The sequence below is a fragment of the Monopterus albus genome, unplaced genomic scaffold (assembly GCF_001952655.1).
Source record: "Monopterus albus unplaced genomic scaffold, M_albus_1.0 scaffold209.1, whole genome shotgun sequence".
Lineage (NCBI taxonomy): Eukaryota > Metazoa > Chordata > Actinopteri > Synbranchiformes > Synbranchidae > Monopterus > Monopterus albus.
Genome location: NW_018128089.1, coordinates 183,841 through 208,076, shown reverse-complemented (window position 1 = coordinate 208,076; position 24,236 = coordinate 183,841). Strand labels below are relative to the sequence as shown.

The following is a 24,236-nucleotide window of genomic DNA, read 5'->3' as shown; positions in this document are numbered from 1 at the left end:
AAGAGGAAGAGGAAAAACCTGAGCTATGAAATGAACATAAAGGTCCCTCATATTGGGATGATGAATGTATATATACATGTATATATCATCTTAATATGAGGAACCATCTGTGATCTTTTACTCCAATGTGCCCCTCCCCTTTTGGATTAAGTCAATTGAGTCAGTTGATACGGCGGGGTCTGCCTGCCATCTATCCATAACCCTACTGTTGTTTCCCTTTACTTTGGTTCTTCCCAACAGAAGAACTATTAAGAATTTTTCTACACAGCTGGGTAAGAGGTTTTAAGAAACCCAATTAATTAGCATGCATTCTCTAGCCAAAAAAGAAGTTTGTCCAGCAACTTGGACATCTGTGAGTCCACGGATCCCTCTTTAGATGGTAGTCCTATTAAGATTGTTTACAAATTCTGCATTTCAGTATTGTATAAAAGTTTTTGGTTTTGCATGACCTGAATTTTTGTGCAGCTCCAAAAGTGCAATCTATTTATCATAATCCATTTTGTTCATGACTTACTGTAGGGCGTTCTAGTATGTTGTCTATGCAGCGCCTTATCCTGTATTTCTTTGAACTGGCTACAAAGAAGAAGTGAATAGGAGACTTGAAGGGACCTCCACCATTGTGTTTCTTCACTGTTAACCTATTTTTATGACCATTTCAGTATTATGCTCCTTACAACCTTGTGGACTATTATAAAAGTATGCAATAAAACCTTCATTCAATGTGATAGTGAATATAACGTTCTCAGTCAGTCCTGTGTTAGTTTGACATTTGTGTTTACATAGTGGTGGGTTTAAAGATAAGCAAGTAAGTATTTTGGATTGGTTTTAAGGGAGTAAGACCAATTTAAACAAAGCTGAGTTCAAACCAGGAAACCCTGGGCAATTGGGTATAGAAGTTCACAGGCCTGTTCACAAATAATGTAAGCTTTGCTAAGCTTTGTTATTTACCAGCATACTGTGGCCTATTTTAGCTACAAAATTAGTCTACACTGTATATTGCATTTGTGGAGGCATCACAGGAACTTGTACCAAGTTCAAATAAAATACAGCCCAAGTGGTTTTTAATATCCTATACCAATATTTAATAGTCAGATGTCATATGTTGAGGGATGAAATGACTGAGAGGCTGGAAAACACTGATTTATAGTGCTGTAGATGCATTCTTTCCTTTATGCAGAAAGGTATTTGTTGACTTGTTGCTGTGAGGTGACAACACAGAGGAAAAAGACTGTCAGGAGACATACAGCACTGTGTGTCTTGGGCCTGGTACTAATTTTAATTCTGGATCTGGGACTAATTAGAGTGATGCCAGACATTCCCATGGACGAAGCTTAGTGCAGATCGGCTTGCAGACAAGATGAACTCTGTAAACATACTGTTACTTGTTTAAGATTGTTTGTTGGCTTTTGGTATAAATTCCTGTTTTCTTGTTGATCACTGATCAGTTGTTTAAGTAATCATAGATCTAGATTTTAATCTACATGTGCCAATGTTGCTGCATTAAAGACACTGTGGCCACAACATGCATTCATGTCTTAGATGGACTTGATTTTATTGTGAAAAGAAACCACAGAGCCATCATTTAACATATGCTGCAAATTACTGCAGCTAATAACAACAGATGAGGTCTACAGCTATTTGTAGTAGAAGAAGCAGTATGAGTCCAGATTAACCTTTGACACTGGAAAGGTGAGGGTGAAGTGGAGTTTTAAAAAGCTGTTCAAACTTTTAACAAGCATACTGTCAACTAAAAGCACATTTTAGCATTTTGTTACTGATAACCCTTGTCTTTTTGGTTCATATTTTGAACCAAAACACACCACTGTGTTTTTGGTTATTAGGTGTTTGATAAACACACAGTGTATTTATTTCATACCTGGGTATAACACTCTGTGGTGGTCTCCTGTCAGTACCTCCTTTGGACTATAAAATTGTGTTTGTGTTTGTGAAGAGTTACAGCTGCCCCTGGTGCTTTCTGGATGGTGTTATTGTTCCTGGATGTTTAGGGAGGGACATTTAATTGAGGAATGACTTCTTACTGGAGCAGATTTTTCACCAGTGTCCCTATTTTAAGGCCCTTTTACACTGCCTGTTCAAGTCAGGATTATTGCACCAAGTTTGTGCCACAGGATTCTGTATAAAAAGATACCAAGCAGGTATGGGGGGGTCAATGCTGACCCTCCTTTATTTCACCATGACAGGTAGTAAAGTTGGCGCAACCATTACAGTGACAGATGAGCACAGTAGGGATGGATTTTTGCTCCTTCTGCACATTTATGACATGATTCAGACCCAAAGTTGTTGTGCATAGTGTACAACATGTTAATTATTATGATCACAGATCATTTTTATTGAAAGCAACATTAAAATTTAAATCCCTCAGCAGCACTTTGCAGAAATAACAATTCATCAAACTTCACACACCTCTTCCCACAACCCACAAAATCACTTGTCCCTTTGCAGAGGCTGAGGTGGAAACAACAATATTACCGGTATGCTTTGTGTTTGACGTATATGTTACATGCATGGTTATACGTATATCATGCTGGATATCATTCTAATACCAGCATGCTGGTATCTAAAAAACACAGGTGTGTCACTATGCCTGCTGTGTAAAAGAGGCCATAGTGTGTGGGGAGTTAAAAAGGTAGAACACGGCAGGAAATTTTAGTCTATAGTAGGCAAAACGTCATAGAGCACACTCCCTTCACTGAGTTGGGGATCTTTATGTTAGGAGGTTTTACCAGCTATTTGGTAAGGATGCTGGCTGGATCACCTCAGGAACTGTAAAGTCTGCTAAGACGGAGCCAGCACCACCCCCTCCAAGCCTTTCACATACACTCAGAGTTCAAAGGTCAGCTGAAACACTTAAGAATTTGCTAGGCAGTTTGCATCTAACTTTGTTCACATATTGTCGCAACACTTATCAATCAAGAACATTTAGTGGAGAAAACAGAAAAGTTTTTCTTTTGTTGACTGTGGATGTTTTTCATTTTGTTCAACTCTAACTTGTGCCAGGTCTTTGTTTGGATTATAAGATATGTGGAGCCACAGGCAGTGCTGTTGAGTCTGTTTATAATTATTCGTTTAAAGTGTCCCAGGATGTGTTCTAATGTTTTATAGTGCATACTTCTCTACTTGCGTAACTGTCTTCAGAAGGGGTTTTTGCATTTATGTATATTTGATTCTAGATCCCTCATACATTCTTCCTTAACTCAATTAATAGAAACAGGGTCACTCCCAAACAGGCAGCTCTGCACAGTTTGTCTTCAGCTCTGGATTATTCAGTATTAAAGCAAATTCCTCAAAATCTTTTGTCCTCCCAATGTAGACCTTTTAGGAAACAAAGAAAATGACAGTTTGTTCAGCCTGGTAGTGATTAACTTATATTATAGAATTTAGTAAAGCCTTTCATTAAAGCATAAAGATCACCAAATATGGAGATACATGGATTTTGCCCAGCGTTCTCTATTCAGTTTGTCAACAAGTGATATTAGAAGTAAAGTTAATCAAACACTCTCAATTGTTTCTTATTTTTATTTTTACTGTGCCATATTTAATTTCTGGTATTTATATATTGGAATGCCACACAATTGTGAGTGTTGTTTGGAAGTCCCAGTGGTTTTTGTAACAGTGACCTTGGCCCAGTGGCTGCGTATCTGAAACCTCAGGTATAAAACTTGGGGGTGTTATTTGATAGCGCTCTTGAGATAGGCAAACAGGTCAGTTCTGTGGTCAAAGTGAAATATTTTCATCTGAGATTATTAGCAATGGTTAAGCACTTTCTATTATTCAATGACTTTGAAAAGGCAATTCATGCATTTACCAGCTCAATAATTAACTACTGTAATGGTTATGTTGGGATTGCTCATGTACAGTAGCTGCTCAGCTTTTCTCAGCCATCCATCCATTTTCTTCCGCTTATCCAAGATAAGTGGCAGAGTTCTTTCTCCCCAGTAACATTTTCCACCTCCTCTGGCGGGATTTCGAGGTGTTCCCAGGCCAGATGACATATACAGTATATAATCTCTCCAGTCTACCTGGAAGACCTCCAAAAGGAGACATCCTGATAAGATGCCTGAACCACCTCAACTGGCTCCTTTCAGTGTTAAGGAGCAGCAGTTCTACTCCGAGTCCCTTCTGGATGTCCAAGCTCCTCACCCTGTCTCATGATGTTATCCTTTCAGTCACTACTCACAGCTTGTGAGTGTAGACTGACTGGTAAATTGAGAGCTTTGCCTTTTGGCTCAGCTCCTTCTTCACCACAATGGTCTGGTACAACATCCACAGTACTGCTGATGCTGCCCCTTATCCGGAGCATTAGCTGTGGATCATTTTGTATTTGTACAAAATGATACCCATCACACAAGTGTCACTAGGTGTTCATTACCCTGTGCAAGCTGAGGAATATCACTACACCACACCAATACAGATGGGCAGAGGTGGCGAAAGTACACACATTCGTTACTCAAGATGAAGTACAGATACCTGTGAATAATACTCTGGAAAAGAAAAAGTACTGATTTAGACTCTTTACTTGAGTAAAAGTACAGGTTCTGAAATATACTCAAAGTATAAAAGTAAAAATTGGTCCTTCGAAAGACATTTCTACCAGTTGTCAATGTATAAACCTAACTGAGCCTCACATCATATTAATGTCCAAGATTATTATTAAACCATTTCAACTTCAAATAAAATAAAAATAAACCAAAATTAACATTAACTAATGAGAACGCATTTCAGGTCTAATTAAGCTCCCGCCAGAGGAAGTGGAAAATGTTACTGGGGAGAAAGAACTCTGCCACTTATAGTCTATAGTCTTTTCAACATACAGAGACTAAAACTAATAGTGAACTGTCTCTACTCAGTTAATGGCTGTCAGTCTTCAACCTGGATCAGCTTATTGATCGGTGCCATAGACCTCCATTGTTGTTCAGAAATGATTAAAAACACATCAGTGAAACACATCGCTGCACTGGGTGACATGTTCCTTTATTATGAAACACCAGACCAGTGTATATGTTGCCCCAGCAGCTTCAAATAAACCTTATACAGTGTCTAAAGTAAAGCAACCCTCAGCTGCGCATGTGTAGAAGCTCGAGAAGCTAGCAGACTGTAAACAAGGAACATGTCACCCAGTGCAGTGGTGTGCACATTTTGCAGTAAGTACTATGTAAAATAATCCGTAATTCCCCTCAAATGTATAAAAACTAAAAGTAATGAGCCTGATTTGAAAATGTAAGAAGTAGAAAGTACAAATATGTGTTAATGTGGGGAGTAAAAGTAAAAATAAATACTCAAGTAGAGCACAAATACCTGAAAAATCTACTTAAGTACAATAATGAAATATTTGTTCTTTGTTACATCTTCCCTCTGTAGATGAGTAAAACATACTCAAAGTCCTCTGTAAGTGGTGACTGGCACTTACAGTCTGCCATGGGTCTGTGAAAATATGTTAACAACAGGCTTGTCAGAGTAATAGCCTGTCCCTCCTTCTCTTGCAGAAGCTTTGTTGCACAGCTCTGAGATGGGAGTTTTGAAGAAAACAGGAGGAAAGTTTTCTCACTTGTTCACGACTAGATCTGTGTAACATTCTGCTGCATAACAAGTTTCAGCTCCGTGTCCTTGCTCTACCCTCAGCTTGTTTTGATGAAGGAATGAGTGAATTAGAGCTTGTTTGGAGAAAGACAAACAATTGGCGCTAGGGCTTTGTTTTATGTGTGTCCCTTTTTTTTCACAGCTGACCTAGTTTACCACAGACCTAGCTTGGTATGCACACTTATCAGAGTGAATAAAATGAATCACAACCTTCTTAGTCACATTTCTTGTCTTGTCTTTGAGCCTCCAAATGGCCAAATATTTAACCAGATGTGCCTGGTCTTTATGAGATGGTTAGTGTTGATTTAACTTAGTGGAGGGAAGGAGTTATCCCATGTAAGTTGCTTTGATGATGATGGCTAGGAAGATAGCATCACAGCTAGTAAAGGGGAAATTCCATTGCAGGCAAATGATACCATCTGACAAACCAGACGGTGCCACGATGCCATCATTAGGTCAGAAAGAAAGCACTGAACTATTGAACACTCCCAGAAAATATTAACAGTGCTGGAGGAAAAACTTAAGTGAGTCCTTGAATTTAATAACTGGTTGAACGTCCTCTGGTAGTAATAATCTCAAAGGAGGCTCAGACATACACAGTGGTGAGGAGGGATTTTGTACCATTCATTTTTATAGGTCTGCTTCAGCTCAGGCATAGAATACATTGTGTGAACAGCTCTCAGGAGGTCATCCTAAGTATTTTGACTGGGTTAAGGTCTTGGCTCTGGCTGGGCCACCCCAAAAGGTGGATTCCGTTTGAAGTCATTCTGTAGTAGATTTACTTCAGTGTTTAGGGTCATTGTCCTGTTTCCCCACCCAACATTTACTGCGCTTCAGCTTGTTCTATACGGTATTTTATTAGTAGTAGATTTGTGGAGTGCCAGGGTGATCATTGACTTCAAGTGCACAAATTTTATTTACTTATTTATTTTGGAGAGCATTTTGGTGTCCTAGTATACTCCTTGCAACCATGCACCATGATTTACATATGAAAGGATAGAAAGTCATGAATATAAGATATTAACCATCATTCCTTTAAACCTTAATTTGTTACTCTGGGGTTAGCTTTTATTTATTTCACAGAGCATTCTGCGTTTTGCCTTTGGAGTCATCTTAGCTGGGTATTGCTTTCTAAGGAAAGTAGGCACGTTCTAACTATGTACTGGTGATTATTTAAAGTCACTGAGATTACTTTGTAACCCTTCCCAACTGTAAGGCTGTATTTGCATAGATATTTGTGCTGTGTTATAAAATGCAGGGGGCTGCATTAGAGGGGAGGTGTTATTTAATGTGCTTTGTGAGATAATGAAATTGAATCCAGGGAGTCCAGTTGGAGGCACAGATTTATGTGTTTAAAGCTTATTAAATGGCCAAATGACAGCATAATTGAGTGATTTTTACATATACACTCTGGACAGTGTCCGCACACTGATTATTATAATGAATAGTAGCTACATTCTGGCATGATTTAGCTACAAGCAAAAAGGGTAATGGTTTGAATAAAATAAAACTAAAAAGCAATTCACAATAGTTGAGCCAGTCAAGCAGAATGTCAAATCACTGTAGGCTGGCAAATCCTTCTCTGTCAACTCTGTCCATCGGCTGAAAGCTGTGCTGATGTAACTTTATGATCTAAATCCAGTGTTGTTGGTTTCTTTTCTTCCTTCTCTTCAAAACTATCTTGTCTTGTCCTTCTTCTTGATGTAGCTGTCTCAGCTAACACTGACATCAGTAGCTCGCCTGTGAGTCAGTCATAACAATGTCAATACATACTCGTGTATTGACTGACATCTGTGAGCTCCCATTCCTGATAGTGCCTTTCTCTGATTGGTTAAAGAGTATTATCCTGGTCAAAAAGCTTTAGAAAGGAATATTTCTGCACTGCTGCCATTGTTGGATGAGTCTGGGTCACAGAAGCCTTTGACAACAACTCTCCATTAAGATAAGTTTTGGGTGATGTTTTTGACTGAAAAATATTTGAAGATTGCTAGTTTAGTTTTAAAACAACAACTGTGTCCTGGGAGAAGAGGTAAAGGACATGAACAAGAGGGGTGTCTTAAGTTTTGTTTTTAGTTTGATATAACAAAGCTAATTATGATTATTTTTGACCATCCAAACATGAATGTTTGTTGCTTCTGTGGAACTCAGGTCTCTTTTGGTGGAGCAACCCCCTCCCAGGCTCCTACACTTTATCTGGTAGAAAGCTTCTAAACAGGCCATTCTGACTGCAGCTTCATGTCTGTGCCCCCTGCTGCAGTTGTATGCTGTTGTTTGCTGTCCAGGCAGGACACAGCTCATCTATAATGAGCCCATGTACAATGCAGAAAAGAGTACCGCAAGCTTGTGAAACATTTTGGTACACAAGAAGAAGGTCAGGTATGCTAAAGAGTATAAACTGTAGTAGTAGCAGTTGTAACGGTTATATTTGAAACAACATACAGAGTAATAAACTGACAACTAAGTGTATTGTGCCACATCGTGGAACTCAAGTGCAACTCAAGTGCAAGGCACCAACTCGAGTACCCATTTCTGACAAAAGGTGAAGGTGAAAGAACATTTCTTATTGACACCATATGTGTGAAACCTATAATTACAATATGAAAAAAAATGCAGGGATGTATTTAAGCAATGAACCCATTGATATACAGCCTTGAAACAGCAGTATGGGTTTTTTCTAAGACAGCACTTACCTCTGTAATTGAGAAGACTCTGAATAACTCCCATGACAGAAAACTGAGAGGCTGACCAGGGGAAGAGAGACAGAAGAGGCACACAGTGTGGTCTGAATTGGATACCTAAAGGAGGGAGGTTAACCAGGAATTGACTTGTTTAAACTGGCGAGACAATGTGTGCCCCTCCAGCTACGCTGAGACCATGTGCTGGGTCTGCACCACAGAAGGTCAAGTGCCAGGTTAACAGATAGAATGCAGGCGGTTGTGTCGATGATTCAGAGCAGGAAGAGAAGTAAAAGCACTTTAAAATGAATAAAGATACACAACGCAACATATACAAACGCAAGCTAATAGAGGTTTAATAATTAAAAGACCATATACAGTTGTAATGCTAAACATCTAAGGAAATGAAATGTGGCAGTCTCAAATTAGTCTACTTTCATTCACACCAGTAACATGGGCATGGTCTTCAGCAGATGGAGAGAGTTGACAGAGAGGATGAATTTACAAAGGGATGTTGATTGGTATTCTTTCTGCTTACCCCATTAAAGCAGCTTTCTTGCAGCTTTAATGGGGTAAAGTTGTGTGAGAAATCACTACTCTGTTGCTTGCATCTTTAAAATACTTCATTAACCACTTTCTTGGAGGGAAAAGAAGCTATAGTTGAGTTTTCAGTCATGTTGTTCTCCTTTTATTCTTTGTGGTTCTTTGCTTCCATCCAGTGAGATTTAACTCAGCCAGCAACATCAGTTCTGCCTCCACGGTAGCTCTTCATTCAAGAAATGTTTACATAACTTCAGCATGCTCTGTGAACTGTTAAACTGACCCTTGCTGAAAACTCTAAGAAATATTGGAAGTGAGACCAGAAAATGTCGCTGGGTGGAGGATGGGGCATAACACAGACGAAAGTCAGAGAACCGAGAGGTAGGAGGACACACACACAGAGACACACTCAAAAAGTGAAGGAAGGAAAGTTGAGGTGTGCCAGAAGGCCCTCAGTCAAAACCTCAGTAGATGGAGCTGTGGCCTGACCTCTCAGCTCTCAAAGGGTCCTTTCATAGTGAAGGCAGAATGTTGTCGGCATGCAGCAGCTAGCTGTCTTATTCAGCTCTGGATGCTGGATTCAGCTCTTTGTTCAAGAACCCAAATGCAGATCAGACAAGCAGGATGTACTTGTAAGGGAACTTTATTAACCAAAAGAACATAAGTTGGCTGGTGGATCTCAAAATGGGACACAATTGCAGAATCCTAAAACTCACACAAAATGTCCACAGAGAATTTCTGTAAGCTCAGATACCAGTAGTAACTAAAACATACAGGTATAAGCACCACTCTCGCTGCTAACTCTGGTGGGCACAAAATGGCCCAAGGAAGAGCATGAACAGAAACCTTCAAAATGACAGTTTGAAAACTGGTACTAAAAGGAAGTGGACTCAAGAGGTACTTTTGGACCAGAGGAATGTCTTCATAGTTAATAGACTGATAAGTACCCCCTTTTTTGTGTGTCCACATCACAGTAACTGGGAAAAATAATGGTTCTTAGAATGCTGTTTGAAGGACTCTTTTAGCTCCTAGGTCAGGGCAGGTACTCTCAAAGCACAATAGGAACCATGAGTGACATTCTATGTGTACTTTGACTACAGCGCATCTGTCATTTTTTTTAAACAATAGCAGTTAATAGCCATCACCAACAGTGTGGGGAGCTGCAGCCCACCAACAGAAGGCTCTGCAGAGGGTTAGTGGCTCCTTTTATAATTAGCATTAGCAACATATAGAGGAAATACTTACTGGTAATTTAATGTTGCCTTGTGTTAACCATTGTGATCTTATTGGCTAATCTCTAACAGTCAGCCAGCTTTTACTTCCTACCGTTCCTACTGTCAGTGGGAATGCAAACAGAAAAGAAGCTAGTGAGGGTAGGTAGTTCTTGGGGGAGCTCTCCACTGTGGTAGTCCCTAACATAGACTCATTGGTTGCAGTAATAGATGCACACACAGGCATGATTGCTGGCTTCATCTCTGGGAGAGGGTCTTATGGGCCAAAATAAGTCTGATTGATGTGTTTAGGACCAATAATTTGAGAGAAATCATAAAAAAAAAAAACTACAAAGAGGGAAGGTGTCCATGAGTGCTCACGGTAATTTAGACACACTCAGTACTCCAGACAGGTTAAGACTGAGGCTTTTTCAACACTCTAAATTTGATATTTTTCATTAACTGTCACTGAATATGGTATCATATGATATGATATTGTATCAAATTGATTATCAATTTGGTGATCTGTGGTGCAGCACCGAGGTGAAATGTCATTTCTGCCTCAGTGTAGATATGTGGTTGTGGTCATTTGCTATGTGGTTGACCAAGTACAGATAAAGTTGCTAAATTTATAAGTGGTGGAAGCGGAACAAGTGGAATAACTTTTTAAAAGGCAAGTTCTAAAATTTGTTTTGACAATTTAAGAATAAGCTTTGTTTATTTACTGAAGTAGGTAATGAAAAGAACGTTAAAAAGAGTATTTTGCCAGCACACGCTCCTCCTCATCAAACTGCATGTGTCCTATATATGATAGAAATACTGGATTGGTTAAGTGTTTTTTGTGAGGTGACTGTGCAAAATGGCTTCACAAAACTTTTTTGTGAACGTGCAGGACACGGTCTTATTTCTCTGCTGATGTTCACAAACTGATTTATAGTGTCCCCTAACTGGGTGAATTTCACTTAACTGTGGCTGTGTGACCATGGTTTGGCATTCAGGATGGGCGGGGTGGAGCTGAGTGAGCAGGGAGAGGGAGGAGTGGAGGTGACAGATTTTCCAGTAAGGAAAATGGCACCTTTTAATATGAGTGCAGAGGATGTTATGGACGAGGATACTTTTTTCTGACTCAGATAGATGGCCAGTATATTTGTTCAAGCCAGAATATACAGCTGAAGAGATCTAGTGGAGACTGAGGCTGAGGAAGCAGCTAGCATTAGCCTTGTAGAGGATACAGCTGGCAGGGGCCACCCAGAAACTGAGCTGTTGACAGCAAACAGTGACTGGTGGTGCCTTTGCTCAGACTGCCCTCTGATGGCAGTAACTGCAGGGCTCCAGACTACGAGTGATCAGTCGCATTTTGCGACCAAATTTATTTAAGACGTGACTGACTTTTTTTCTAAAGGTCACACTGGGTGTGACTACAAAATAAAGAGGTTATGCATGATCAACTGCTCTCACTGTAGACATGGTGGACAGAGTTACATCTCTGCATCACTGTCATTGCAGTATTTATTTGCAAGTCTGACTTACAAAGTCTTGAAAACCTTTGTCAAACTCTGACCGACAACTGTCAATCTGCTCTGTGTTGTGCGCAATGTCAAGTTGCGCACACGCCTTCCATTGTGTCTCCAGTTCTGATCCGAGGTTTTGAAAGTTCCCCCAAAAATGGCGCTGCAGCTTTGAGCAGAGGTGTTGCATTTTTTCTTTGAAAACATTAACTAAGCTGATCATATTGACACATGATCTACCAACACTACCTTTGCGATCGACCAGTCGATCACGATCAACATATCGGGGACCCCTGTTCTAGTCTCTCTTGCTAGTGCTAGGTAGATTGTGAATTAATCCTGATTGTAGCTTTAAGGATATTTGTCTCCATATCTGCTTACATCTATTGCTGGATTAAACTCCAATCTATAGAAGAAGGAGTGGCCACTGAAAGGAATGCTCTTTGGTTTTGTTCACTGCTGTCCAATTTCCACCAATTTCTTCCACCACCCACATCTGTCAAGCACATGCTCTTTATCATAGGGAAGGCCAAGTCAAGTTGAAGTAAAACACAAGCCATACATTGTGTCCCCTTGCACGCACCAGATCCTGATAAATTCTCAGGGAGAGTCAAAATGTTCAAAGGAATCACAGACACTGAAAAATCATTACTACAAAGGGAATGTTTCTGGATATAGTATATACCATTAAAACTCAGCATCTGAATGGTTTAAATAAGCAATGTAATCCAACAGTTTTTCTATAAATACGCAGTGTTTATGTAGCCAAGCTGGGCTCAGATATACACCACTTTATGAACCAGCTGCACACCCAATGTTTATTTTGTAGACCTGAACCAATACATAACATCTTTGTATAAATAAACCTTTTTATTTTCATTTCCTGTCATTATTGATATTGACCTGTGGTGGAGCTGATTGTATCTTGTACATGTATGACATTGGTGCCTTCTGATGCAGTTAAGTTTGGAAAGCTGATTGCTGGGACTTGAGATTGAAAATACAGTTACTTTTGACTGAGTCCTAGGAGCCCAGGGAGTGTCAAGCCATATCAAACAGAAGAGCCAGAGCATCCGTTACACATACTCCTCACATATACTACACTGCTATGCTATTCTGTATCTACAGTATAACATAAATTAGAGCGAAAACCCAGTTTATCTCATAGCCAAACTGAGAGGAGTTGGAAAGGTGTGGGGGATGGGATTTCGTACACTGGCCAATAAACTGACACACACTTTGTTTGAATGACACTGACAAGAGCAAAATTATGACAAATTATGACTAATATTATGACTAAATTGTCATAAAATATGAACTACAGTTAGATGATTTCTAGAGAAGGATATCTGATCATTTGGATGACCCCTAAACTTTTGTTCAGTGCTATGTCAAGTCAAAATGTCCTTTTGAGACTATGTAGTTTTGTCCAACATTTATGTCATTTCCTCATCTGATCCAGGTCTGTCAGCGGATACAGACGGTCTGGCTGAAGCTCAGAGTGGTGCTGCACCTACAGCTAAAGGTAAGATTTTTTAAAAATGTTTTTGAGCAGTGAGCTACTAGCTGCATACATTTTTTAGATGTTTCCAAGATGATTAAGCAGTCTTGGAAATATTAGATATGCTTCTGGAAGTTAAGACAAAGTAGCATGTTCTGGGCTTCTGAGCAGGACCAGATAGCATGCTTTTTTCAGCTCACTTTTTATTTCTGAGAAAATGGAAAAACACAAACTCCAGTACAGTATGGGTATGGCATGGTTCCTGGTTGAAGCTGAATGACAGCTGTAGTCACTTGGTGACAACACTAAGTAAATCTGAGTGTCCTTTTCATTACTATGATAGGCAGAATTATTGTCATATGATTTTACCCACAAGGAGCATGTGCAGGATAAATACCAATGGTTCAAGGATTGTACCATGGGGGACTCCACATGTAATCTGCTCAGATTTATGATCACCGGTGTAAACAATGTAGCTCCTGCCTTCGAGATCTGATTTGAACCAACTTAAAACTGCACCTGATCATTTCAGACACTTATTCAGTCTGTCAGGAAGAATTTTGTGGTCAGCAGTAGTCACCAACTGCAGGCCCCACTCAAGATCTGGAACCAAAGAGGTTTCTATCTGTACTGCGAAGTGTTTCACAGAGTGGCCAGCTCAGCAGAGCTGTGTGGGTCCTTTAGTTGCTGTGCATCATGTCTATTCACATCATGGTAGTCATTGAGTGGGTCTGCAATGAGCGAGAGAAACAAACAAACTCAGAACAGTTGACAGTGAAAATCGAGTGTTCACAGACATTTCTTATTTTGCCTCTCTACTACAAATGTAGCAAGGCCAGTGTCCTGCTCTGTTCCAAGCATCTGGCAGTTGTAAAAAGCTGAATACTGTTACAAAATGAAAGACAGATGCTTTGAAAAAACTTTGAGAGAGAAAGAACAAAATTACCTGAAACTGTCCTCACCCAGTTCTCCGAGCTCAACAACATGCAAACAATGGATTTTGGGTAAATGTTTAAAACCTGAAATGATGAAAGAGTGAATGAGCAGAATCTGATGTTAGACTTTCTGACTCTTTTACTTTGACTCTTTCTATCTTCTTTTTTCTTTTCTTGTCTCCCTTCTTCTTTCTTCTTCTCCTTTTCCATTTTCCCTTAGTGCATGTGTGGCAATTCTGTGCCACTAACAGATATATGAAGAGGTAATTAAGGTGAATGAAGGCTAGGCAAACCTGGCAACGCAACATGGAAAAATAGTTAAGGTGAATGGGTGATAGCGGATGTAAGGCAAGCTAGCGTCGGCTGTCTAAAACTCTGTGTGTGTGTCTCTAGCTGCAGCACCAGAGCTAGGCTGAGCAGAGGAGAGTGACGCGGGCGAGGAGTGAGCGGAGACCATGTCGTGAAAGAAAGTTTTTTCCATTGAGTAGAGCAAGTAGGCATGTAATCACTAGGCAAAGATGAGCTCAGAGTAGCTGTTGTACACTTGGACAGAGGAAAGAGAAGATTTAGGAACGGAATAATTTACTGAATGACTGAATAATGAATCACTGATGTATGTTTGTCACACTGCAGATATATGATTAGTGGTTTGATATGATGAGTACTTACATCAATCGTGAATTAACACATTTATTTTTATGATTGTTTCAGAGAAACTGAAATTCATTAGGTAATCATACTACAGGTTTAGCAAATTTTGTATTAAATTTCATATTTTTTGATGTGAAATATAATACATATTAAAAGTTGTTTTGCATGACTACACAATATTGACTTATTTACATATTTTCCTGGTTGACTGGGGATGGTTTAGTCACCGCTACGCTGAACTTTACCACAATGCTGATGTCAGTGATCTGCTTGAATAACACTATGCTCTATGAAAGTCAAATTTCTATAGATCTGATTTTGCCTGTTTCTCACTTTTAATGCTTCCTTTAACTTTTAAAAACATCTTATTTTATTTCCTCAAGGTTATTTCCTGGAATTCCAGGAACCAGTCAATAACATCACCCACTTCCAGGGCCAGACCGCCACGCTACACTGCAAAGTGACAGGAAACCCACGACCATCCATCCGCTGGCTAAAAAATGATGCCCCGGTTGTGCAGGAGCAAGGACGCATAACCATACGCAAGACGGAGACAGGATCCAAGCTCCGCATCCAGGACCTGGACACAACAGACACCGGCTATTATCAGTGTGTTGCCTCCAACTCACTGAAAGTCATTTCTGCCACAGGTGTCCTGTTTGTCAAACTAGGTAAGGTTCACATTTATTTATATGTTTACTTAATTATCTAGGTCTACACTATATGGACAGAATTTTGAATGCTTAATTTCTAATGTCATTTGTAAAAAGTGTTTAATTTATACACTATAAAATATGCATGAGTGAAGAACTCTTCATGATTCACTGTTTTGGATCAACAAAATTTCAATATTAACAATTTTTTAATGAGGTGAGTAGCTTGTGTGGAGAGCTTGCATTTTTCTTTAACTGATGATGTCATTAATGACCCTTAAATGTTTCTTTGCATTGTAAAAACTCTAAGATCTAACATACACTACCAGTCAAAGGTTTGGACACTCTTGCCCATTCAATTTAATGTGAAAGTGTGTCTAAACCTTTCTATAGCAGTGTATGTATCAACACAGGTTTTTTTAAGTAACCAAGAATCCATGGTGATCTGTTGCTAATTTTAATGTATATTTATGTTTTGATTTCACAGGACAGATGCCCACACGTGGCCCCGATGAACCGTAAGTTTCTAGAAATCGCTGTGTTCATCAGTATGCGTGAATAAATATCTTAAAAGCAACCGAAAGAAAAACATTGGAGCTGGAGCCAATCCCAGCTGACACTGGGCGAGAGTTGGGGAACACCCTGGACAGGTCGCCAGTCTATTACAGGGCTGACATGTAGACAGACAACCACATGCACTCACTGCTAATGGGCAATTTAGCGTCACCGATCAACCTAAGCTCCATGTATTTGGACTGTGGGAGGAAGCTGGAGTACCGAGAGAGAACCCACACAGGCCCAGGGAGAACATGCAAACTCCACACAGAAAGGCCCGGGGTCGGCTTTGGTGGCATTTGTTACACAGTGTTTGAATCTGTGTTATGCTCTGAAAATGTACCTATGATATCAACTCTGGCCTAATCTATACTATGCATAATTTTTATTTTGTACACCTTTTATGGACTTTGAATCTCTGTTGAGTGGTAATTCATCTGAGACTATATTTCTTATGTAGTCTCAGGTGAATTGATTGTTGATTGCTGAGGCTGACATTGAAGAGTTAGGGTTGATATATTGGCCAAAACAAATTTTTGTTTACAAGCCCTCAACTGTGGTTATTAAACAACTGAAACCAAGATATGTACTAAGTCGAAGATCTTAGTTGAAAAATAAACTTGTGCGCGCTCTGTGGTGACTGAACTGCCAACAGAGCAAACTTTGACTATTGCCCCATGATCCCAGACCCCCAGCAGCCACCAAAACCCAGGCAAATAATGATGCTGCCATGTGCCATCTACTAAGGGTACTAATGGGATGTTTGAAGTGACTTTGTAGCTGAGGTGCAGTTTGTTTTGTTTGTTTGTTTTTAGGTCGCATGAACAAGGTTTCTGTCAGCCATATCGAGGCATTGCCTGTGCTCGCTTCATTGGCAACAGGAGCATCTATGTTGAGTCTCTGCAGATGCAGGGGGAAAGTGAAAACCGCATCACAGGTAAGAACATCAACTGGCTTTCTTAGGTGACATTATTATTGTCGAGTAAGAAATGAGTATACTTATTTCTATAGATATGTGAAATTAAAATACAGTGTTTCATCTACATGGGTTCAGCAAAGGGGCTGTTGGTGAAATTTTACATTCACAACTTGCACTTTTTAAACTGCATGCAGCTGGATGGTTGGTGGACCACACACCCACAATAACAAACATGAATGCACCATTACCATTTAGCTGCTCTCGAGTGCCTGTGCAATAACTGGTAACTCACTTGGGAGAAGCAGTATATGGTGACAAGGTAGAACTATGATCTTCGCCAGTGTAAAGTATTTTATTTAGCTAACGTCTTTGACAAATGCATAACATGTGTTCCAGAACTGAGTAAAGCTAAATGGACATGAACAAGTTCATTGAGAAGTGACTGTGAAGACTCACAGATGCAGCCACTCAGACTTGCACTTCCCAGTGAATGGCTTTCAGCTAGTGTGCGGCTGGCGTGCAGTTCTGTCAGCCTTCCAGGGTCCCCCTTTCTCCTATTGCCTGATAAGGCATGTCTAGATTCCACAATAAACATGTCCATTAAAGAGCTATTCCTTGATTTGCCATGACATATAAATCAACATGCAGCAGGAGGACCTCAGTGAACAATCAATATGTTTTGGATTTGGTTTAACACTGGAATTGAGAGTATTTTCTTATAGATTCAGGAGTCATTGATGACTGGCCATGACAAATATTGGGGGGAGGTTGGGACAAATGTCAGTTTTTCATATTTTGGGTGGAACCTGTCCACTGTGGAGATTACACCCTAGTTATGGCTATAATATTCATCCTGTGACAAATGGCTACCAGAGAATAAAGTCAGTCTAATAATCATAGGACAAGAGCTGCCTATGGCAACGTAAATCTTGTTTTAACAAGAACCTCATTATAACAAAATACTTTGATCGTTTTTATGGGTTCTGGGAATGCTGTAGTTCTGGGGGTGTGTTGTGTTGAGCTGGACAGATGTGACCTATACACAGCACTATGTATGTGCTTTACTCCAGCAGTGCAGCCATGCACTTTTGCCACAAGGGGGCTCACATACAGTTAACAGCCTTTCCGACACTCACAGTGGTTAAGAATCCTTTATGAAATTTCTGGATCTAAACGATAAATGTGATCAGCACCAAAATCTAATCATTTGTTCCATGGGCCATACCCTACCTCTAAAAAATGTATCAAACTCCATTCATTACTTTTTGAGTTACGCTGTGAACAAACAAACCAACACTGGCAAAAATATTACCCCAGCCCGTGACAAATTAAAAACTCTATAGCCTTCAACAGTCAATAATCTTATAGAGTACACTTTTGTAACAATTATGTTTTTATTTACCGTAGTGATTGTACCTTGTTCACTTGCTACTGTCTGGAACCCAGCTCCCTGTTTGTTGTAACTAAGCAGCTGCTCATCACATATGTTGCAGGTGGTATTTTACAACAATTCCATAAAATTTTTACAACTTTATACGTCAGTGTTCATCAACACTTCTTGCATCTTTGGTAGGCAAGGAGGTGCACTTTAATAGATAATTTGCTCAGTCCTTAAGGGCAGTTAGTAATCACATGTAACTCTCATTAAACATTAAAAGGGACCACCTAGTATTGCAACTAGGTACTGCAGTATATTTTCTAACAGTTACATCGCACATTCTTATCTTATCTTATTAATATATTTTTAATTTATATCAGTACCACATTGACACATTTGTTTGTAGATTGCATGAGCATATTTGTGTAAACAAAGCAAACATCTGTGCCTCATTATTTCTCAAGTCATCATTTGAGAATTAATAAAGAAAGGATGTTTGTTTTGCTTGCACAAATGATGTGCAAACAAATGAGTCACCACTTTGGAATCATTGGACCAATAGTGGTCTGCTGAGGCAAAAGTGTAATGTTTAATGTCTCACAAATGGTGAGATTACTGTTTTTATTTTGCCTACACAAACGTGCATAAACAATGACAAAATAAATCAAAATGGTTTTTATTAATAACCATATCATATGGGGTACCAAGTCAAAGAGATACAAACTTAAACTAAAGTGGTGCAGCTTTGTCCTGTACACACACTCTATCTTGTTAGTCAAAATATCCGAATTTTCAGTTGAGGCTGAATTGTGGCACATTAAAAAAAGGGGGGATTATAGTGACCCTGAGGAGCTGAGGTCAGTGAAATTAGAGATGCAAACTAGCCAACTTTTAAGTTAACAAGAGGATATTTCTTATGTATGTTCATGTGTAAACATGTTCCCTTAATAAATAGACAGTGCAGGCAATGGGGGATTGAATAGAGAGAGAAGAGAGGAGAAAAGAATTCAGCATTAAGTCAGGAAAGAGGAGACATTTATTACTACAGCTTCCTGGGCCACCAGAGCCCTTCAAGTGCCAATAGCTCCAGGTAAATTAGCATACACAACTAGGAATAATCTAAGGTCATTTGAAGCAATTCCTTCACATATTCAACATTGCATTCAACATTCAACATTAGGTGAGAGAGAACTGGTATTTTGATTTTTCTCTATGTCCTGCACATATAGTGAATTGACAGTAAAATCTTTGAACCTTTGAACATATGGGTCTGGCGTCTCATATTCTGGAGTACATGCACAACAGCACCACTGCTGAAAAAAATCCTAGGGAAAACACTGCATAAGAAAACCTGGGAAACAGTCCAAACAGGTATCTCTGTTTCTTCACTCCAAGCTGCCTTCACTATGATTGGCACCTCTACTCACCTATCGGATCAGTGCTCCAGCTTTGCCATCCCATCCTTCTGCTATTACGTCTTCCCTCTGTGCGATGAGGGTTCTCGAGGCCCTCGGCGGCGTCAGCTCTGTCGAGATGAGTGTGAGGTCCTGGAGAATGACCTGTGCCACACCGAATACACCATCGCACGATCTAATCCTATGATCCTAATGCAGCTGGAGCTGCCCAACTGCCGCCTGCTGCCACAGCCAGGCACCTCTGATGCTGCTTCATGTATGAGGATAGGAGTGCCACCAGAAAAAATCGGTCCATGTAGGTGGATTCTATGACACACACACACATTACAATTATTGGTGTAAAAGCACCACGGTCATGAAATGAATGATGAATAAATTATTAACAACAATTTGCAGCCACAAGTGTAACACTGTAATCCTAAGTGGAGCTGGCAGTTAACCAAAAAGATACTGAAACTTTCATAATTCGTCCATTCAATTAAATCCTTAAGACACATGGTCATTTTAGCCTTTCTGTTTCATGCACTCGAAGGCCAAAGCAGAGACAACAGTCTGTAAAAGTAACCCTTGGCCTTTTGTTTGGTGTGATCCAGTCACTGTAGCTGTTCCATCTCACAGTTTTAAAGGATATAATTAACCATGTGTTCGGTCTAACTTATTCAAATGTTGTAGAAGTGTTGGCTGGGGGCCAGGACAGTTAAGGAGAAACTTGTACAGACAACAAATCCCATGTTGGTCCTTTAAGACTCTGTTACAGTGTTTAAGAATATTCATACTGAATCACTGTCTACAGATTCTCCCTCAGACCATAGCTGCTACAATGGAAGTGGGGCTGACTACAAGGGCCTAGTCAGCATCACCAAATCTGGTCACCACTGCCAGCTGTGGAGTGCCCAGTACCCTCACAGTCACCACCTGTCCCAGGAATACCCTGAGCTCTTGGGAAGTGACAACTTCTGTCGTAACCCCGGAGGTCAGATGCAGGCACCCTGGTGCTTCACCTTAGACCCTCAGGTCAGGGTGGACCTGTGTGACATCCAGCCCTGCAGTAAGTATCATAAGGCAAAAACTATGTTCTTACATTTTAAATGAATTGTTAACATTTTCCAATCATTATAAGATGAAGAGATCAGATCATATGTTTTAAAAAAAAACTAAACACTTGAATTATACAATGAACATATTATAAATCAGAGAACCTAACTTGTTACATCTCTATTATCTTGTCTTCAGAGCCTCCAGAGAATCCCAGGAAGGAGATCCTGTTTATTCTAATCCCTGCAATTGCTATCCCATTAGTCATCGCTTGCCTCTTCTTTCTGGTTTGTATGTGTCGCAATAAGCAAAAGGCTTCGACTGACACAACACTTCGCTGCCAGCTCAGCAGCTCTCCTAGCCAGGAAATGGAGCTCTCTCTTCTTAATCAGCAAAAACACCAGGTAACACAACAGACGTGCACTGGGTGTTTCATTTGCATTTTTTCTGATATATAGCCATGTTCAGACCAATGCTAGCAGTGTATTAGAAAATGTAGCACCCTAATTCATTTTAACTCAGAGAATTCTGGGAAAATACACCATTAAACACAAATGTATCAAGCAATTTGTGCCATGTAAACTCAAGATAAGTTGGGGGCGGGGGCTTTTAAGAAAGATTTAAGATTTGGGCCCTCTACAAGATGTGACTTCAAGATTATGTACTAAAGCCAGTGTGACCTCCCTAGTTTAATTTTACTCTGTACATTTAGTGGCGTATACAGTATTACCAAACATATGTTTACATAGCTACAAAGCCCAAAGTGAACCTGGAGTCATCATGTCCTCTGAGGCGTTGTAGCTCTAGAGCAGCTGCTTGTTTTGCCAACTCATTAATCCAGTGATGCATTTTATTGGTAAAATCCATGGTAGCACACTTTCAGCACACATTGTAACACAAAAAAATAAAGCTACCCTTTATTTGGTGATTGTGGAGGTGGAGTATAAAATGGAATGATTGGTGCTGTGGTAATGTTCCAGTGTTGTAAAAATCCCTTCTTCCAGTATCATGTCTCACTGCGCAGTTTTCAGGTCTCTGATAGATCTTAAAATTCTCAGGTCTATCAGTATCATGTCTCACTGCGCAGTTTTCGGGTCTCTGATAGATCTTAAAATTCTCAAACTCAAATCTCCTTTTTTTGTCATCTCACCGGTATCTGAAGCAACACATGTCCTCTAATGTTTTGGTTTAAACAAGTAATAAAAACAGCTGAATGAAGAACTTGTGCATTACAGTGCTAAAGTACTACATTTGGGTTTATTGTTCCCCATCTACTTTAATAACACACATTTGTATTTATTGTTTTGTGTTTGCAGGCCAAGGTGCGAGAGCTTAACATGTCAGCAGTACGGTTTATGGAGGAGCTTGGAGAGGATCGGTTTGGTAAGGTTTACAAGGGCCACCTGTATGGCACCACACCTGGTGAGCAGATCCAGGTGGTAGCCATAAAGACATTAAAAGACAAGGTTGATGCCACTCTTTGTGAGGAATTTCGCAACCAAGCCATGCTCCACTCTCAACTACAGCACCACAATATTGTTTGTTTGCTCGGTGTGGTCCTCAAAGAGCAGCCATTGAGCATGATATTCACCTACTCCAGCCTGGGTGACCTGCATGAGTATCTGGTGATGCGCTCCCCCAACTCTGATGTCGGCAGCTCAGATGATGACAAAACAGTAAAATCCACACTGGAGCAGGCTGATTTTCTTCATGTCATCACCCAGATTGCTGCTGGAATGGAGTATCTTTCTGGCCAACAAGTAATCCATAAAGACCTTGCTGCCCGAAACATTCTGGTCTTTGACAAACTTAGTGTCAAGATCCTGGATCTGGGCCTGTTCAGAGATGTCTACTCTGCTGATTACTACAGCCTCATGGGCACAAGCCCTTTCCCCATTCGCTGGATGTCCCCAGAAGCTATTATGTATGGCAAGTTCTCCACCGAGTCTGATATCTGGTCTTATGGTGTATTGCTATGGGAAACTTTCAGTTATGGTCTACAGCCATATTGTGGCTACTCCAACCAGGATGTGATAGAGATGGTCCGCAGCCACCAGCTATTGTCTTGTCCAGATGACTGCCCAGCCTGGATTTACACCCTTATGCTGGAATGTTGGAGTGAATTTCCAGCAAGAAGGCCTCGCTTCAAGGACATCCACACACGTCTGCGCTGCTGGGAGAGCATGTCCAGCTACAACAGCTCTGCTCAGACTTCTGGCACCAGTAACACTACCCAGACCAGCTCTCTCAGCACCAGTCCTGTTAGCAACATCAGCATGAGCACAGCAAATGCACCACGCTACCCTAGCCCTAAAAAGAGCTCACCATTCCATCAGCCACAGTTCATGCCCATGAAGGGTCAGATGCATCGGTCAGTGGTGCCCCCACAGCTCTACATCCCAGTCAATGGATATCACCCTATGTCTCCTTACCCATATCTGCCGAACTTTTACCCCATGCAAATACCCATGCCTGTGCCCCACCAGCAGATGCACCACCCCCCACAAATGGTTCCCAAAGCTGGTTCTCACCATAGTGGTAGTGGGTCCACATCTACTGGCTATGTCACCACTGCCCCTTCTAACACATCTGTCACAGAGCGAGCAGCTTTACTAAATGAGGATTCCAAGACCAATAATGAGGACTTAGCTGACAGGGAATTCCAGGAACAACTAGACCAAAACAGGGATTTGTCAGTGCCCGAAACAGAATTGCTAGGTGACAATGACTCTCCACAGACTGATGAATTTGTAGCCCACATGCCAAACGTGTAAATGTGGTGCTGTTAGAAGGACAGTAGAGCTAAATTATTTTCTGAGCTTATGCTTGCTTGCCAAAAATTTGATGAGCAGTAAAAAGTGAAGGGAATTGTGACTGAATGTTTTTTATGAGTTTCTTAGATAGTCCTGACATATTTGAATGACAATTTGTCTCATGTCTGTGCCTTTTAAACTCCTGTGTGAATATTTAAGCACAATTAATAGTACAATCCTATACAGAGTGTGTCTATATAATGCTGCCATTCATAACAATGTTTATTCTCATCATTTGCTGTACAGCACAAAACTTTTCTTATCCACAAGTGCTTTAGAAGTTGCCTTGCCTTAACTGACATTCTGCCTTTGAATGCTCATGGTGTTGCCAGCTGCTTTTTTAAAAACTTGTCAGCAAGGCCATTCACTGGGAGGCACAGAAAGGAGGGATTCTTGCCACCCACCTCAGATAGTATGCCTCTCTGTACAGGCAGCCTGTGGTTCTGGTTATAGGTATAATCATTCAGATCCAGGAATATTTTTTTAAAGAATCTTCACCATTGTGATGAAAATGCATGGCTGCACTGCTGAGCACTACATACAGAGACAAATCCCTGGGCCAGCGATAGCTGCCCATTCATTGTCTATGGAAGTTGAGTGCTGTCACTCAGTACACTCCACCCCAGTGAGACGACAGTCCAAGATCGGGAAAAGCCCTGCTCTATGCAGCAAGAGCCAATCAGGATTATTTTGAAAATGATAGAGTTGTGAACCAGGGTCAAAACTTACATACTAATGCAATGATATGTTTTGTCTTCATCAGACAAATAATGATGAAGGTCATGTTGCTTGAAACAAAGCACTGCATTAATATGTAGTAAAATAAATCCTTCAAGACATTTTGTCAGT

General features: G+C 40.3%; 1 protein-coding gene across 1 annotated transcript in view; it reads left to right on the top strand.

The window, feature by feature from the left end:
- Window positions 1-23,935, top strand: part of ror2 (receptor tyrosine kinase-like orphan receptor 2) — a 29,929-nt gene extending 5,994 nt beyond the window's left edge. Inside the window, exons 2-9 of the mRNA XM_020618665.1 lie at window positions 12,995-13,057; window positions 15,003-15,290; window positions 15,760-15,790; window positions 16,643-16,764; window positions 19,520-19,834; window positions 20,333-20,587; window positions 20,773-20,978; window positions 21,891-23,935. Coding sequence (XP_020474321.1) covers window positions 12,995-13,057; window positions 15,003-15,290; window positions 15,760-15,790; window positions 16,643-16,764; window positions 19,520-19,834; window positions 20,333-20,587; window positions 20,773-20,978; window positions 21,891-23,348 — 2,738 coding nt within the window. The 3' untranslated portion in view covers window positions 23,349-23,935. The remainder of the gene's footprint in view (window positions 1-12,994; window positions 13,058-15,002; window positions 15,291-15,759; window positions 15,791-16,642; window positions 16,765-19,519; window positions 19,835-20,332; window positions 20,588-20,772; window positions 20,979-21,890) is intronic.
- Window positions 23,936-24,236: the final 301 nt, after the last annotated feature.